At 37.3% G+C, this 17,345-nt stretch overlaps 1 protein-coding gene across 1 annotated transcript in view; it reads right to left on the bottom strand.

Annotated features, from left to right (window-relative positions):
• Positions 1 to 13,663, bottom strand: part of LOC106083785 (T-cell leukemia homeobox protein 3) — a 63,734-nt gene extending 50,071 nt beyond the window's left edge. The window contains exon 1 of the mRNA XM_013247035.2: positions 13,090 to 13,663. Coding sequence (XP_013102489.1) covers positions 13,090 to 13,241 — 152 coding nt within the window. The 5' untranslated portion in view covers positions 13,242 to 13,663. The remainder of the gene's footprint in view (positions 1 to 13,089) is intronic.
• Positions 13,664 to 17,345: the final 3,682 nt, after the last annotated feature.

Here is a 17,345-nt window from a genome sequence, read left to right on the forward strand (position 1 = left end):
CATTGTGTCTAATACCGGATGTGTTAAAAACGGAATGACGAGGTTAGTATACCCGCATTCTATGTTGGAGACTATAAAACCTCAAATAAGTGTCCTGAGGCTTCTGCTTTTAGTGTTTTTATTGGCAGAGCAATTTATTCTGAAGGAGAAAAAAATCAACGTTTTGTAAGGGCCACTAGAGGCAAATTTGATTTTGATTGTGTATTTATTAATCCTAAGTGGTTGTAGCCAGCCATCTTTCGAAGATAAAGTTGTGTATGACAAACCCCTTAGTGAGTTCAAGATATCGTTTAGGAAAATTGGTTTATGTAGAGGTTTTAGCTGTGAGCTGGTCTACTATGGAAATCGTATTTGGTACAACTATTGGAAGACTTGTCTAGACCGAAAAATGCAAATCAAATTTCAACCAATTGAAATAATTTTTCTCAAAAATCCAACTTCTAATTCCGAAGATCATGTTCAAATGCCGCTTTATCCGTAGGTATAATAAAACAAACATTTCGATGCAACTCATTTACATACAAATCAGCTTAATCGAAACTACAAATGCAGTGTTAAATTCGATTTATTTTACTTGAATTACCAGCTGACATGCATAATTTATCGGTTCTAGCTGCGATACATTATGGTGCGGCGGCCCCACAAACATTGTTGCGTTTAATGACGGCCGGTTTGCCACTTTGGCCAATAGCTTTATTTTATTAATTTTTATGGGAGAATTTTAAATAAAATTGTTATGGAAGTGTTTAACACACATTGTGACAAGTCGTTAAGCAACATTCAATAGCCAACATTTCCAAAATGCACTTCGTTTTAATTTAATTCAAGTCAATCTAATTAATAACCATTGACACCTCTTGCCACTTTCCAATGCGGTGTGGTCCATATGAGAGCGCCGATAGGCATTATCGAAGCAAATCGCATCACAATCGACGACATCGACGGCAATTAAAATGTTTAAAGACAACGATTATCTACAATAAAAAATGGCCATTTGATGGAGTTGGCAGATCGATGGCAATAAAAACCACAAGGGATGATTATGGGCAGATAATGTTAAACACAAACGGCTTTAATGGCAAATTGATGTTAAGTCAGTGTATAGTTGGAATCAGACGTTGTATAATCACAAGTCGATTTAGAGTATCTAACGAAATGTTAAGTCTCTTCCGTATCAAAAACTGCTGATGGTGACGGTAATAACAGCTCAAATCTAATGCTTAGACCATCACCTGGCACCATAAATACAAAATTGTTGTCCGTCCAACAACATGAACTGATTGTGTTGACATCTGAGGGCATGGAATAGCTTCATGTTCCCCTTAACCCAGCATGGGACAATAAGAATCTGTAACAACTAAAAGGTGTCAAGCGCTATGAAGTTTATCAGTCTACATCTCGTGAAGATGTGTGTTCATGTTAAGTCGACCAAAGATCCCCACAAAGATGTGAACAAAATAATTAACATTTCAAATGTGTTTTGGGTGTGTAGCCAATGTCAAATTATAGATAAACCTGCAGTACTACGCTTCTGTATGAGTGTTAATGACATCCTGGTAAAATTAGTTGCAAGTTATTGTAGAATAATAGAATTTTATATAGTCAAAAGAGAGTTTCTTCAATTTCTACCTCGGGAGGAACATTGAATATCCAAAGTTCAAACTTTTCTAATGATTATTAATGCTGGTAGTGGTGGGGGAGTATAGAAAGAGTTAGACTTTTTGTACTTTCAATTCGATCCTTCATTGAGTGTTGTATGTTGCATACGCCATATTTGACTTTTAAGTTAGGTGGTAAAAAGTATTTTCTTGCTGAATTTTTGGTTGATTTCCCTTTTATAGTCTCTATGCTTAGATGTTATGCCGACTTTATGTTGCATTTTTCGTACTGGTTCCAAGATCTTATTTAAGTTCCATTTTGTAAACCGATTTAAAATAACTTTGAAAATATTAACCTACACAGCAATAAGAAAACGAATAAAGTGAATCGAAAAGGATGTAGAAAAAAATGTTGCAGTTTTTGCGACAACCCTTTGTTAAAATCACAACATTTGAAGCAGCATAGAATACATCCAGATCCCCAAATCCCGATATATCTGTATCTTATGGGATTGGAGGTCACCGTGACGCCGAACGCCTCGGTTCAAATCTTGGCGTGAACACCTGAAAATTTTTTCAGCGGTGGTTATCCCCTTACTAAAGCTGGTTACATTTGTGAGGTATCCTGCCATGTTAAATCTTATCTACCAACCGGTATCGCTTTGCGGCACGCCATTCAGATTATCACTTAGATTAACTTTAATCGGACTGCACTCGTCGATATGAGAGAAGTATCCCCTGATCCTTAGTGAAATGTTCATTGGAAAATTAAGTGTGGTGTGGGATTAAGACCCTTAATTGGAGGAACGGTCCATATGGCAGCTCTATCTAAATATGTTCTGATCTGGATGATATTCTGGTCGGATGAAGAGAGGCTGAAAACAAATCACTATTTCAAATTTCAGTGAAATTAGGCTTTTTTGTCTTTAAGACCTAACACGGCAGATCGGTCTATATAACAAATATATCTAAACACACTCCAGTCAGGATCATACTCATGTCGGATGTTGGGGGTTTTAAGGCAACTCACTGTTTCAAATTTTAGCGAAATCGAATAATTAATGTGCCTTTTACGGGTTTTAGACAATATGCCGGCTGATCTGTCTATATGATAGCTAAATCGAAATATGGTCCAATGTGGACCAATTCCGGTTCAAACAACGAGAGGCCTAGTGCAACACACTGTTCTAAAATTGTGAAAACGGATAATAAATGAGGCTTTTATAGGTTTAAGACCCTAAATTGGCAGATCGGCTCACATGACAGAACGGTCCATATATATTAAATATGGTCCGATCTGGATCATTTTCAGTTTAGATGTCGGGAGGCTTTATTCAACTCACTGCTCCCAATTTTAGTGAAATCGGTTACTTAGTGCAGTTGTTTAGATATTAAGATCATAAATCGGCAGATCGGTCTAAACGGCAGCTATATCTAATGATGATACTATCTGGACCATATAAGGATAAGGGTGGGCCAAAGTAAACCTCTTTTTTAAATTTCACGAAATCCGGTTGTAAATGCCGCATATATAGACTTTAGACCCTAAATCTGCAAATTGGTCTATATGGCAGCTATATCTAAGTGTGGTACATCCAGGACCACATTCGAGTCACATCCTGACTGCTTACTGTTCCAAATTTCAGCGAAATCGAATAATGAATGCGCCTTTTATGGACATAAGACCTTTGTGATCTGATTTGAAGAACTTAACCTGCATATGGAAGAAATACGGATCAGTGCAAAATTTTAGCTTGATATCTTAATTTGTTAAGTCTGTAGCGAGATTAAATCTGACGGACGGCCAGACGGAGAGATAGACGGGCGTTAAATCGCTTTAGAATTTTACGACGATCAGAAATGTGTTGCTAACGGACTGGCTAAATGAATATATCTATAGTGCGAAAAATGCAACGTAAAAACGGCATAGAAAAAACGACCATAGAAGCTGTTACAGTAAAAAAATTTGAAATTCTACAAGCGTTTAAAGCACTTAAATCAAATAGTCGAAAATGGCGTATGGAATACACAGTGGTCAATCACGGATATATCGATTTTAAAGTACAAAAAATACTATTGATTCAAAACTGCACAAAGTTATATATCATGGAATCTTTAAAGTTAGCTATGCAAAGTTATTCTACATCCCTTCTCAAGATGTAGGAATAGAAGGATCTTTATTTGGAAGTACATAAAAAGCTGTTCTTTTTTAATAACTTCAAATTTATTTTCCTGGGCCTATAAACCGATTTTTTTGAAATCTCTACAGATAATGTAGAATGGACCCATGGTTAAAATAGGGCACTTTATTTTTCGATATCTGAAGGAGTCCTATATCATTTTTAGCCAAAATTTGTTCGAAGCCTTATACTAACCCAAAAATGAGTAAATGCGCGCTTAGTTCGGACCGGCCGAATGCTTTATACTTCACCTTCACCATGAACCTCATTTGTTAAGTTCTTTGCCCGGTATCTCTTTGTAGACAAACAAATGATAATGTATAAGAATTGGTAGTCTATTGGAGCTTTATGAGGTTACAAACCGATTTTAATCCTACTTGGCGTAATTGTTGGTAGTCAAATCAAAACACTTTATGTGATTTCAATTTCAGCAAAATCGGAAAAGAATTGCGCTCTCTAGAGGCTCAAGAAGTTAAGACCCAGGATCGGTTTATATGCAGCTATATCAAAACATCCACCGATATAGCTGATTAATAATCCCAACCGACCTACCCTAACATAAGCATTCTTGCAAATTTTTCAAGTGGTAAAACGTGGTACCTGGAGGCCCCCGACCCCAAAATCAGCCAAAAACTAGTTTGGACCAATCATGACAATTTGGGACTCAAATAAAAGGTATTTAAGAGTAGAAAACAAATCTGATATCCAATTGGAAGTATAAAAGGGGCCACCCCACCCCAAAACACTCCGTAAACAGAACATTTTTACCGAACATGGCATTAGTGGTTAAGTGAAAGGTATTTTTTCTAATGTCCTCGCCAGGATTCGTCATAGCCGGACATCCTAACCTCTGTGCTATGGTGGCCTCCCCACTTCCATTTTCATTAGATCTCCATTACTTGAGGGTTATCTATTATTAGAAAGCCATTTCAAGACTGGAGAAGCAGCGTCGCAGTTTGTCTACGATTTTATTGCCGTTTAAAGCAACATAATATGTATCACAATCACAATATTAAAAAAAGTTTAATTTTTATCGCTGCGCTTGACTTTTATTGAAACAAAAATTCCATGCCACTTGCTACATTCACCGCGCCGTTAATCAATGAAACACACCTTGGTTACTATCAAGTGTGTCCATCTTTTGGTATTGTATCGTTACGAATACATTCTCTGCAAACATAGCAGTCTTGTATTTACCTTGCTGGTCTCGCTCATTTACTACTCCCTCATTCAGTATTTCTTCAACCCCCAATCGAATACTCAATTCAAACATTTCGCATGATGTCATTATGGGCTGAGGAAATCAAGCAGCGATTTAATGCATCAATGGTCACGCAAATGTCTCAATTGGAACATAAATCTCTTTATGACGCTTTTCTAGTGCGGCTACCAGTGTTGAGCAATCGTGATCAGTAGTAGCCCAACATCGCCATCAATACTGCAGAGCCTTTTGGAGCTGTTACAAAGAAGCTGAAAGTTTTTGTTTCGATTTTTTTTCGGACTTACTCTAGTTCTCTATACGCATAACCGACGTCAATATTGCAGACTAATCGAAAAACTTCGATCACTTTTTTTTTTTATTTCTATATTTGTACATTATGGACCTACATACGATATGATGTATGAATAAGTATTTGCGAGTATGTAACTTTTCATTAACAATTTTATCGATATTGTCGTGCGTTGCGTGGGCTTATGTCATCTATAAACGTATTTTATTTGTTAGCAACGTGACAAACAAACGAAGCGATAGAGCAAATGTAGCATAGAGGTGAAGCTTCGGGGGAATGATTAAAATGAAGATAACATTTTTATACCAGTGATGGCCACGCTGGGAGGCCAGTGTAGCGAAGAGGTTAGCATGTCCGCCTATGGCGCCGAACGCCTGGGTTCAAATCCTGTGGTTATCCCTCCAAAAGCTGGCGACACTTGTGAGGTACTATGGCATGTAAAAACTTCTCCTCAAAAAAGGTATCGCACTGCGGCACGCCGTTCGGTGTCGGCAATAACAAGGAGGCCCCTTATCATTGAGCTTAAAACTTGAATCGGACTGCACTTATCTCATTGACATGTGAGATTTTGCCCCTGTTCCTTAATGAAATGTTCATGGTCAAACTTGCGTTTGCGATGGACACACTGCCACTACTGAAAAGACCAAATTGTTTTTGTGTGAGTATCATCAAACATCAACTAAATGAAATGGCTTTGAAATAGAGTCAGCCGAACGAAGCAACACGAAGTTGTTTACACTGAACGTGTGCTTCTGTATGTTTTCCCTATGCCCGCGGACATCGGAACTTATGTATGGTTGTGTGTTGTTGCTCATCTATTGTGTATACGCCCGTTAACAAATAATCGTTTGCGGCTATCTAAACACTTTTGCCACTAAAGATTTTTTTTTTTATTTTACAACAAGTAAAAAGGTTTTTTCACCGTAGTAGGTTTACAATATACAAAGTTAGTTACGTCCAATAATGCATCGTTTATGGCTAACGTTTAATATGTTGAAACGAAACGTTATACAGTATTCCGTGTATCGTAGAAATGTCCCAAAAGTTTTATTTTTTTGCGTGCATATTTCCATAGGAAATAAATTTATTTGATAGGCCCCTAAAGACCTGTCTAGCCTTATAATACCACAGAAGATGTATTATCTTTCAACAGGCTTAGACCACATTGCTAACGCAGAGTTATATTCCAAATACTTGGCAGATTGATTCATTAATAGTTTATTAATAGTTTAAGTAAATATGATCAAATTTCTCAAACCCTACACTCAAAAAATGAAAATTTACTGGCCATAAACGAACTTTTCGACAAGTTAAGTTCTTTTAAGCGAAACGTTCAGACTTTGTTTACTATAAAAATCCAAAAATTTTTGACGAATACGAAGGATGGATATTTCTTTATGGCACAGCAAATTATCAAACTTTTTATGCGCTGTAGAAATGTGGTTGCCTGCAAGTAAAATTTATCACCGGCAGTAAAATTTGAAAAAAATTTATTTTCCCAGTTTACTCCGCTCACGATTGCGACCCTCCCAATACTGACTGCTGGCAGACTGAGCTTTATCTTTCTTTCTACATCTTACCTACATTCTATGCCGAAATGGAAGACACACGATATATATTTACAAACCAAAATTATCATCTTTTCGTGTAATAAATTGTCTTTTGCTGTAAACGAAGCATTTTTGGTTGAAAAGAATACTTTACCACAGACCAAGTTCATAAATTGTTTACCATAACAGAAGTGAATTTAACATCGAAATGTGTAACATTTATGACTAACGTTGAACTGTGGTGCACAGTTACTATAAAAATGGTACTAAACTAAACTACTGCTAAATTTCCAATGAGCATTCCATTAAGGAACGGGGATACTTTTCTCACACCAATGAGTGCTGTCCGATTAAAATTTTTAAGCTCAATGATAAGAGGCATCTTTTTTATACCGAGTCCGAACGGCGTGCCGCAAGCGGCACCACTTGGTAGAGAAGTCTTAAAATGGCAGGATACTACACAAATGTTGCCAACATTAGTAAGGGGATAACCACATATATATGTCATAAAACGTGATAAAGTATTTTATGCGGTGAAATATCGTTGGCGTGTTTTGATGTGTTCGTAAAAATGAGACTTGTGAGAATCAATGCATATGAAATCAAATGCAGAATAAAACGAAACGAGCTAACACACATTAAATTCACAAACTAAATAAAATTTAAATACAATTAGTTCCAATTTATTTAATTAATAAGGGGATGGAATGTCCAAGCGATAACGGAGGTGGTATTAAAACAATTGATTCGGTACTATGCCAATAACATTTTGTTATAAAAAGCAATATTAAATCTTATTTCAAACGGTACTAATCATTTCATATTTTATCCATACCAGACGGCATTGCGTTAATACCATTTGGGATTGCTTCGCTATGAATACCGAAAGGCATCCAAATATGGAGTTACATTGTTATAAGTGTACTCACAAATACCTTTCATTTAATACCCACACTTGTTCTAAATATGTCCTTTTGACGGTTTTTTGTTACGGCCCCCAAGAACCCTGACTCAAAAAAAGTATTTTTTTTTTTAAACAAAAATTTGCCTTAATCGGTTTATCCGCCACCAAACATCTAGCTTTTTGTAAATTGGGGTCCGGGGGAGAGTACGCATGTCAACTATTCACAGGGCTATACAATCTGTCAGGAATGGTTCAAATGGTTTATCAAAGATTCATATAAAGTTGGGTTCTCTGGTCTACTTTCGGAATAATTGTGAACAACTTCAAACAAATATCTTTATTTTTATTTAAGACAAAGTATCAACACACTAGAATCACTTGTTTTTAACTACTCTCTCCAAGTACTAAGCGGTTATAAAACTTTTATTTATATCCTAAATTTTTCATGTATAATTTTTTCTATAAGGACTTCGACAGGGTTTCATGTGAAAAGGAGGAAACTAGAACCAACTATTAGTGGCTATACAACGCGCTATTATTTGTTTCTATCTATCTTTTTATCACGCCAAAGAGTATCCTATAACTAATGCTAATGCATTTTTTCGCACAAATCAAAGGCATATGTGTGTCGTTCAGTGCCTATGGTGTGCATGTAAAAGGTGTTTGGTTGTTGTTGTCTTACATGAATGTATTGAACTTAATTAATAATTTGTTTTTCTTAACATGTTCATGTCAGAGTCGTTCGTTTGCATAAAGAGAGAAGACTTCAGTGCAGCGCCAGACGGACCGACAGCTGGAGGCAATGAAATGGTCAGGATTTGTAGTCGTCGTCGTCGTCGTCGTCATCGTCATCGTCGATGTTGTTGTCACTGGCGTTATCTGTGACAGTTCTTGTAGAACTCATTAATTTTTAAATGAAAACATAAAAACGCTCGCTCGCATTTGTATTTTGGCTCGAATTTGAATTCATTCCGTTCATTTTGGCTTAGCATAGCTCAGATTTGAGTTCCTCAAGGGGAAACGACACGCAATCCAGAGTAATACCTGCCGTACAACTGGAACCAATGTTGTTTGTTTATTTTGTGTACACACTCGCATTTGTTTTGATTTTGGTCACGTTTAACTTTAAAAGCTTTTTTGATTTATTGTTTTATGAATAACAAAAATACAGCAAAACAAAAAAATGGCCGGTCAATAAACGCAGCAGCTTTTAGTGCATATGCGAGACAATTTTTAACTATCATGTGCCGAGTATAAATAATAAGTTTTTTTTTTTCAGGTTACGAAGTTTTTCATTGAAGCTGGTTGAAGTTAGTATTTCAGAGATTTTTTCCAGCGATTTGGAAGGCAATGTTAAGCCAACAAATGTTAAGTTAAAAGAAATAAAAAAATCGAACATATACTCAAAAGATTTTATTTGAGTTGTATTCTAATGCTAGGTTAGGTTTAAGTGCCAGCCTGCCATCAGACTCACTTAGACGTTTTCGTCCATTGTGATACCACAGGAACAGAAGAAGGAAGATGCCTTCTAATTCCTACTGTTCAACCATCCAGATCGCTTTAGAAAGTCCAATAAATTGCGAATGTTCACATCCTCTAAATCAGACAGGTTCTCAAAGAAATGAGAACCTAATGAGACTGCTAGAGTGGGACACACACACATAATGTATTCTATAGTCTCTTCTTCTTCGATGTCGTCACAGCTTCTGCAAAAGTCGTTGCTGGCAACCTTCAGTCTGTCAGTGACCCTTCATGTCGGACACAATGACTGAGACGTCTATTCTAGCCAATGACAGCAAAGCGGGGACCTCTTCAAATCTAGATTAGGCCACATTGTTTTGGAATGCGCATAGCCCCCTCTTTGTGACTTTCTATAATTCCTTGTCCTTCGGCCCTGGTCCTGAAAACTTAGCTTACATATCGCTAGAGGCATACCCAGTATCCCTGGAATGTTTAGGGTCGTTCCTAGTCTCGCAAGCTCGTCTACTTTACAATTCCCTGGGATATCTCTGGCAGCCAGAATAGTTGAATTTTGAACTGTTCAGCCATCTCGTTGAGAGATCTGCGACAGTCGAGGGCGGTTTTCATGTTCAGAAATACGTTTTTCAGGAATTTATTAGCTGTCTGAGAAGATATTAATGCCAATCGTCGTAATGACATTATATCTTAGCCATTTCACCACTTCCTTAATTGCAAGGATCGCCGCTTGATACACACTGCAGTGGTCGGTCCTTTTCGATATGACCAGTTCTAGATCTTTAGAGTACAGCCCAAATCCCACCTGGTTGTAATGCTAAGTCCACTCTGACTTGTTTTGTTTAACTCGTTTTTGAAAACATCTCAACTGTTCTCACCAGTTGAGATGTTTATGAAAACGAGTCGTTTCCCCAAAACAGATTAGACTGAACGTTTTCTAAACTTCTTAAAAAATAATTCAAAGATTTGCTTGGTATATTACATTTATAAATGTCAAATTGCCTTTCTTGTAAGTAGATTTGAAAACGACTAAACCGATTTTCTTGAAAATAGGGAACAAAATGTTCTCATGTAGGAAGCAGAAAAATGAACCGATCGGAATGGTATGGGACTCAAATGAAAGATATTTGGAAGTAGAGAACGAATGTTATACAACAATTTGCATGGGGTTACTCAAAACCGACCCTTCACCTGGGCAATATGGGACTCAAAAAAAAAGTATTTAACGATAAATACGAATATCGTGTCTAAATTAGTCACCCAATTTCAGGAATGCCACTCTTCCGCCCATAAAAACCCCTCCAAAAATGGAAAAGTAGACCGATCAAGACGAGGCGAGTAGAATACGAAATTTATTCTATTAACTCCAAAACATAAGTAAGTTAAGGTTAGGTCGAAAGAGGATGCGGATAATTGGCCGCCCCATTTAACTATGGACATGCACCTTAACCTCGTCTTCTCATTATCCGGATTTCCTCATAGGATTTTCGTCGTCCTACCGACTGCTTCGCTGTTCCACAGTGTTAAATGTACGTTCGTGCCCCACGGTCTTAACTCGAACTGCATCACCCCGAATGTCTTCGCGTTAACCAAGTTTATTGACTGTTCGTGACGACGTTCTCGCTTTAACACCACACCACCTCACGCATTCCGTGATCGTCTGGATCTCCGCATGCAGGACTTTGTTATGGTAAGGCTGTCCAAAACAGATCTCAGTCCCTGAGTTCTCAATGAAGACCCCCAGGATCACTCTGTCCTTTGGTTTGATCCATCTTTATAGCATGATATTTTAGATGGCAATACCAGAGTTCTGTTAATCTAAGAATGTACTGCTGGTAGCAGTGGCTCGCACTCGACCTCAAGTGCCAGACATCCGCTCCATAACCTCTTCCATTCCTTCCAGGTTTTCTAGTCGTTGCCTAGATTATACTGCAATGGTATAACATGTTCCTATCCTCTAGCCATTCTCACACTTAATCTGTATGTCTAGAGTAGTCTTCAGTGTCTTAATGGGAGTGGTCCTCCTCCTGTCTCCTATGGACCTATGCCAAGACAACATGTTATCTGAACCTGATGTATTATCCTTACGTTGCACCAAACTACTAGCTACCCTTTTCATTGTAAATGCTTTCGAAAAATATCAATGACAAATATATTCGATGTACTGGGCGTCTCATTGGGACGTTATTATCATATATCATAAAAACATCAATTAAATGATCAAAGCCTATGTTGGGCATGCTTATGATTTAGAAATATGTAAACTAATTTTACCGACGGATTTGGTAAGATACAAATTCGTTTTTTGTTAATCTTTTCCTATTATCTTACTGTTACTGCATTTAAACATGTTAAGTCCTAACCTAAGGGCCCTAGCAATGCGGCTTTAGACCTGATAAATCCACTCTGGACCAGATATTCACACTGCGCCAAATCCTGGAAAAGACCCGAGAAGGAGAAATCAACACCTACCATCTCTTTGTTGACTACAAAGCCGCCTTCGATACTCCTTTACGTTCAAAGGTATTTCAAGCCATGTCTGAGTTTGGTATCCCTGCAAAACTAATAAGACTCTGCAGGATGACACTTGCTGCTACGCGTTTCTCAGCAAGAATAGGAAAGAATCTCTCCGAACCATTTAGTACCAAACGAGGTTTCAGACAAGGAGACAGCCTTTGAAAGAATCAAAAGAGAGAGAGAGAGTGAAAATGGGTATGGCAGTAGAGGGAGATAAGACGAAATGGATGGTCTCAACTCCCAAAACACCCTGTATAACCGAGCAGATAAAGAAAATGTAGAAAGTTGAAAACCACAACTTTGAGATAGTCAGTAACATTATCTACCTCGGCAACGCCGTAACCTAAAAGAATGACACCAGTTTTGAGATTAAGCGATGAATAATACTGGCAAACAGATGCTACTTTGGACTAAGTAAGCAGTTTAGAAACAAGGCCACTACCCGTGTTGTTATATGATTCTGATGCATGGGTACTTGTGAAAACAGATGAGACAGTGCTTGAAGTATTAGAGAGAAAGATTCTTCGTAAGATATATGGACCAGTTTGCGTTAATGGAGAATATAGGCGAACTGTATGACGACGATAGCATAGTTACACGCATCAAAAGACAATGGCTGCGTTGGCTAGGTCATGTTGTCAGAATGGATGAAGAAGCTCTAACAAAGAAGTCTTTTGAAGGCAAACACGGTGGTACAGGCAAACCAGGAAGACCAAAAGATCGATCGATAGATCAGGTGGTGGGAGACACCTCGAAACCAGGTGTCAGAGATTTATTAAAAATGCATTTACTTTCTTTTAAAAAAATCCGCATGTACTTTTTGGGCAACCCAATATTTATCTGGAACGAATAATTTTTTTGCGTGTGGGTTAAGGGGCGTAACCTAGGATCTATATCCCAAATAATAACCTCAGTAAATTATACATAAACAACGAATTAAAGTTTTCCAGACGATCCTAGCCATACGAGCCATATTTTCGGTACCATTGATTAAGGTAGAAAATTGCTGCGGAAAAGTTTATTCAGATGTCCACTTTTCCAAATTATTTTGAGGAGAAAATTCTTTAAATGAATGGACAGGTATGTTTGCATTTTAGGAAATTGACTTTGGTACAAGAACAATTTTATACCATAGCTTAAGGCACATAAAATAGTTCTTTAATTTTTTTTATTTAAAAAGTAAAGATAAAAAAATTCAATTCAATTAGAATATGACGACTTAAATTTGAAGATAGCTATTTCATTTGGTAGATGTGTTTCTTTGGCTCGCAATCATTAGCGCTATCCTTCGATCGAGAGAAAAATCTTCAACTTTTAGTTAACTTTTTTGTGCTTTTCGCATTTTGCACCTACCTTAGAGGAGCTTCCGATTCATCATAACAACTTGCTCCATCCATATCGACCTCTGAACCTGTGCCGCATGACAAACGCGAATCCGAATCGACATCCACATGGATTTCCTGCTCATCGATATCATCACGATCATCTTCTTCGTGTGATGACATGGTGGAGCAATACGAGGGAGCCAATTTGAAGGTTAAATTAACGCAAATTTACAAAAATTCCAAAATCCACATAGGCTACGCCAACTCCAAATGCACGAAACACACAACACACAGACACTGATTTATTTATCTCTTTTGTTTTCTTTTCTTTGATGACAATTCTATTTCATTGGAGGAACACCGCTTTTGGGTTTAATTTGATTTGTAAATTGTTTTCAACTTTACACTTTCGGTCAATTAAACACTTTTGGATTTCTTGTTTTGCTTCTTAATTAGCTTCAATCCGCATTAACGACAATTGGGGCTTTTTCGGTTTCACAAAATCTTTTGTTGTTGTTGTGTTTGGGTTTCTTTTCTGATCCGCTCTTTGTCCGTTTCATGAATGAATGAATGAATGAAAAGCGCTTAAACGAACTCGTCAAATGGAGGTGTTAACGCTAACTGAAATGTAAACTGCCCCGTTGCAAAACGTCAGGCGGGCCATGCCATTGACGACACACTCGCACACACGGAGGCCTATACAATTGAGAAGAGCATGGAGAGACAGTCTGATTTTGACTTGTTAGCCTCTTAACAAGGAATGGTGAATGGCTAACGGCAGGAGTGAAATGTGCACAACCACCATCATGACACACCATTCACGCACACACACACAAACACACTCACACAAATCAAAGGAAAGAAACACCGGCAGCTAATGGGTTGTTAGACCTGTTTAACTGCTTCCTTCCTTTTAATGCAACGAGTGAGTGAGCATTCATTGTTATCGGTCTCGTTGTTGCTTTTGTTGCTGGTCGATTGAAGGCTGTCTGGCCTAAACCTAACCTACGATAATAATGGCACTTGGTGTGTGTGATGTGGTGTGCGCTTCAAACTCCGCCCCCATTCGCCGACATGTTGAGACTCGGTGAGCTGAAGTATGCTCTCTCCGCAAAACTCTCATCGCTCATGTGTGCTGGTTTCTTAAAGCGAATGTTGAAACTTGGCATCACCTTTTATTTACATCAGAAGGGGCGTAGCTTGAATTTTATTGGTTCTGCGCTGGCGTAATTTTTTCTAGTTCTTAGCCATGAGTTTGTTTTTGGGGGCGCATTTCTTGTCCACACCATCGCTGCCCACAAAAAGATGCAGGCAAAGCTTCTTTCGTTGACTTTTAATCTGGGGTTTTCTTTGTACCTACATCCGAACAACGGTTTGTTTTTTTGTTTGTGGCGACATTTTAATTGGCAAACGTTTTGCTTTGGGAGCTTTTTCATTCACACTCACGACGAGCTGTGATATTCATGTTTGAGTGGGCGGCTGGGATGTCTTATGGTCTCTGTCCACAGATTTGCTAATCATTTATCGGGTTTTGGTTATTTTTTCCTTCAAGATTCACATTTTTGTATTTTTAATTTTCCCCTTTCCCACTTTTCGAACAAAATGAACGAGGAAAGTGCAATTTTGGCAGATTAATAGCGCTTTACGTCTGAACAATACGAGGGTCGCCATATCAATTGAGGTTTTTGATGGAAATGACGATCTGAGACTCCATGATGTATGTATATGATGTATACGACTAAGTAATGTGATTTAACGTCCTTGCGTGGTAATCTAAAAATTTTATACGGATTGTCCGGTAAAAGAGTAATCGTTTGGTATCATTATGTAATGTAATTTCATAAGCTTTCAGATGGGTAATCAAACATTCCATACCAAGCTTCTTTTGAAATTTTTGGTAACCACGACCTTATAAGTCTAAATGCCGATATGCTCTTTCAAATATCACATTTTGATAATAATTACTGAAAATTAAAAAAATAAAAGTCCCCACAAAAAATAGCGAAGCAAATTGGCACATGCACTTAGTTTTGCACTTTAAGAATTATTAAAAAAAGTTTGTTTTTTAATATTTTTTGATAAACCACTATTTTTTATTTAAAGTTAATTTAGCATGTGTTGGCATGTCTTTGATAAATTTTAAAGTTATTTTGTTAGAAATGAATTAATTCTATAGCTGATATTTTGTCTGTTACCCGTTTGATGCGACAGGGACTGTTTTTATGCATATCTGCGATTTTTGATGGAAATGGGATCAACACTGTGCAATTCCCTTTTTTCAAGATTAATATTGTGGATTTGGTTAAAATATTACCTTTGTAATTTAAGTTTGCATTAGTTAATATTTGATTTCACCGTTCATGGTTTTGCGATTATCGCGTTAAGCACTACTTTGTGAAGCGGTCCGGTAAGCTTAAATTTAAACTAACATTATAAATTTTTACTATAGCATAATCACATGGGTACTATATTTCCTTTTTGTTTTATGCACGTGTTTAGATATTGAAGGCATTATGTGTTATGAATATTTCATCCGAAATTATGAACATAGAGATCAAATAACACAATACATGTAGCCTTACAATGATGCATTAAAAGATGGCGATACCAAAGGTTTCGCTTAGGAAACCATCATAATTTCTTTCCATCTATACATGGGACTGTTTATGTTGTGTAATGTAATCCCCTAAGACTCTAGGAAGTCGAATAACTTCAAGATACTCTCCAAACCAGCTTGGTGTGACTATATGGTAAACCCTCAACACTGAAAATTGAGGCAAAAACACGTAACTGGTTGGTGACAAACTTAATATTTTAATTAAATCTACAATTTTAATTTCGCAAGAAAAGAAATGCAAAGTTTCAATCCTATTTCCTATAAAATTTTAAAAAAAAATTGCGAATTGTATTTGGTTTGGTTTTGGTTTTTTGGGGACTTTTCTTTTATGTTTTAATTTTTAGCAATTGTTCACAAAACGTGGTAACTAGAAGAGAAATAAACTAAAACAAGTAAGAGCGTGCCGGGCAGAATCCTATATACCCTCCACCATGGATCGCATTTGACGAGTTCTATGCGCGGTACCTCTTTTTAGGCAAACAAAGAATATTGAATAAGAACTGTTATGCTATTGGAGCTATATCAAGTTATAGTCTCATTGTGTAATATTTCACTTTATTCGGGTAAGATTTGAGCCTTGTAGGGGCTCAAGAAGCAAAATCGGGAAATAGGTTTATATGGGAGCTGTATCAAGATATTGATCGATTCAGACCATATTAGAAACGTATGTTGAAGGTCATGAGAGAAGCCGTTGTACAAAATTTCTGCCAAATCAGATGAGAATTGAGGTTTAAGAAGACAAGATCCCAGATCGGTTTATATGGCAGCTATATCAGGTTATGTGCCGATTTGCGCCATAATTAACACAGTTATTGAAAGTCACAACAAAACACCTCATGCAAAATTGCAGCCAAATCGGATGAGCGCTCTATTGACTCAAGAAGTCAAGATCCAAGATCGGTTTATATGAAAGCTATACCAGATTATGAACCGAATTAAATCATTCTTAACACAGTTGTTGGTAGTGATACCAAAACACCACGTGCAAAATTTTGAGTCAAATCGGATGACAATTGCGCTCTCTAGAGGCTCAAGAAGTCAAGACCCAAGATCGGTTTACATGGCAGCTATATCAAAACATATACCGATTTGCCCCATTTATAATCTCAACCGACCTACACTAATAAAAAGTATTTGTGCAAAATTTCAAGCGTCTAGCTTTACTCCTTCGAAAGTTACCGTGCTTTCGACAGACAGACGGACGCACGGACATGGCTAGATCGACTTAAAATGACATGCCGATCAAGAATATATGTATATACTTTATGGGGTCTTAGATGCATATTTCGAGGTGTTTCAAACAGAATGACGAAATTAGTATACCCCCATCCCATGGTGGAGGTGATTGATTTTGATCTATTTATGATTTTTAATATTCGAAAGAATTGCAAAAATTGAAACTGAACCGAATTTTACCAAAGTCCCCAACAAGTGAAACATTTATTTGCTTCCCGTTGCATATAGGTTAGTTTAGGTTGAAAAGAGGGTGCAGATATTAATCCTCCTAATGCAATCCACCAGCATAGTAAAATGTTTAACATTACTGCTTTGTACCAAATTTAAGTCTTACGTATAATATACAATTGAGCAATTGAATGAAATTGTAGTTACTACGTCATTGTAGGTGAAATTCGGGCGATGTATATAATTATATGGGAGCTATATCT

The sequence above is a fragment of the Stomoxys calcitrans genome, chromosome 2, assembly GCF_963082655.1.
Source record: "Stomoxys calcitrans chromosome 2, idStoCalc2.1, whole genome shotgun sequence".
NCBI classification, from domain to species: domain Eukaryota; kingdom Metazoa; phylum Arthropoda; class Insecta; order Diptera; family Muscidae; genus Stomoxys; species Stomoxys calcitrans.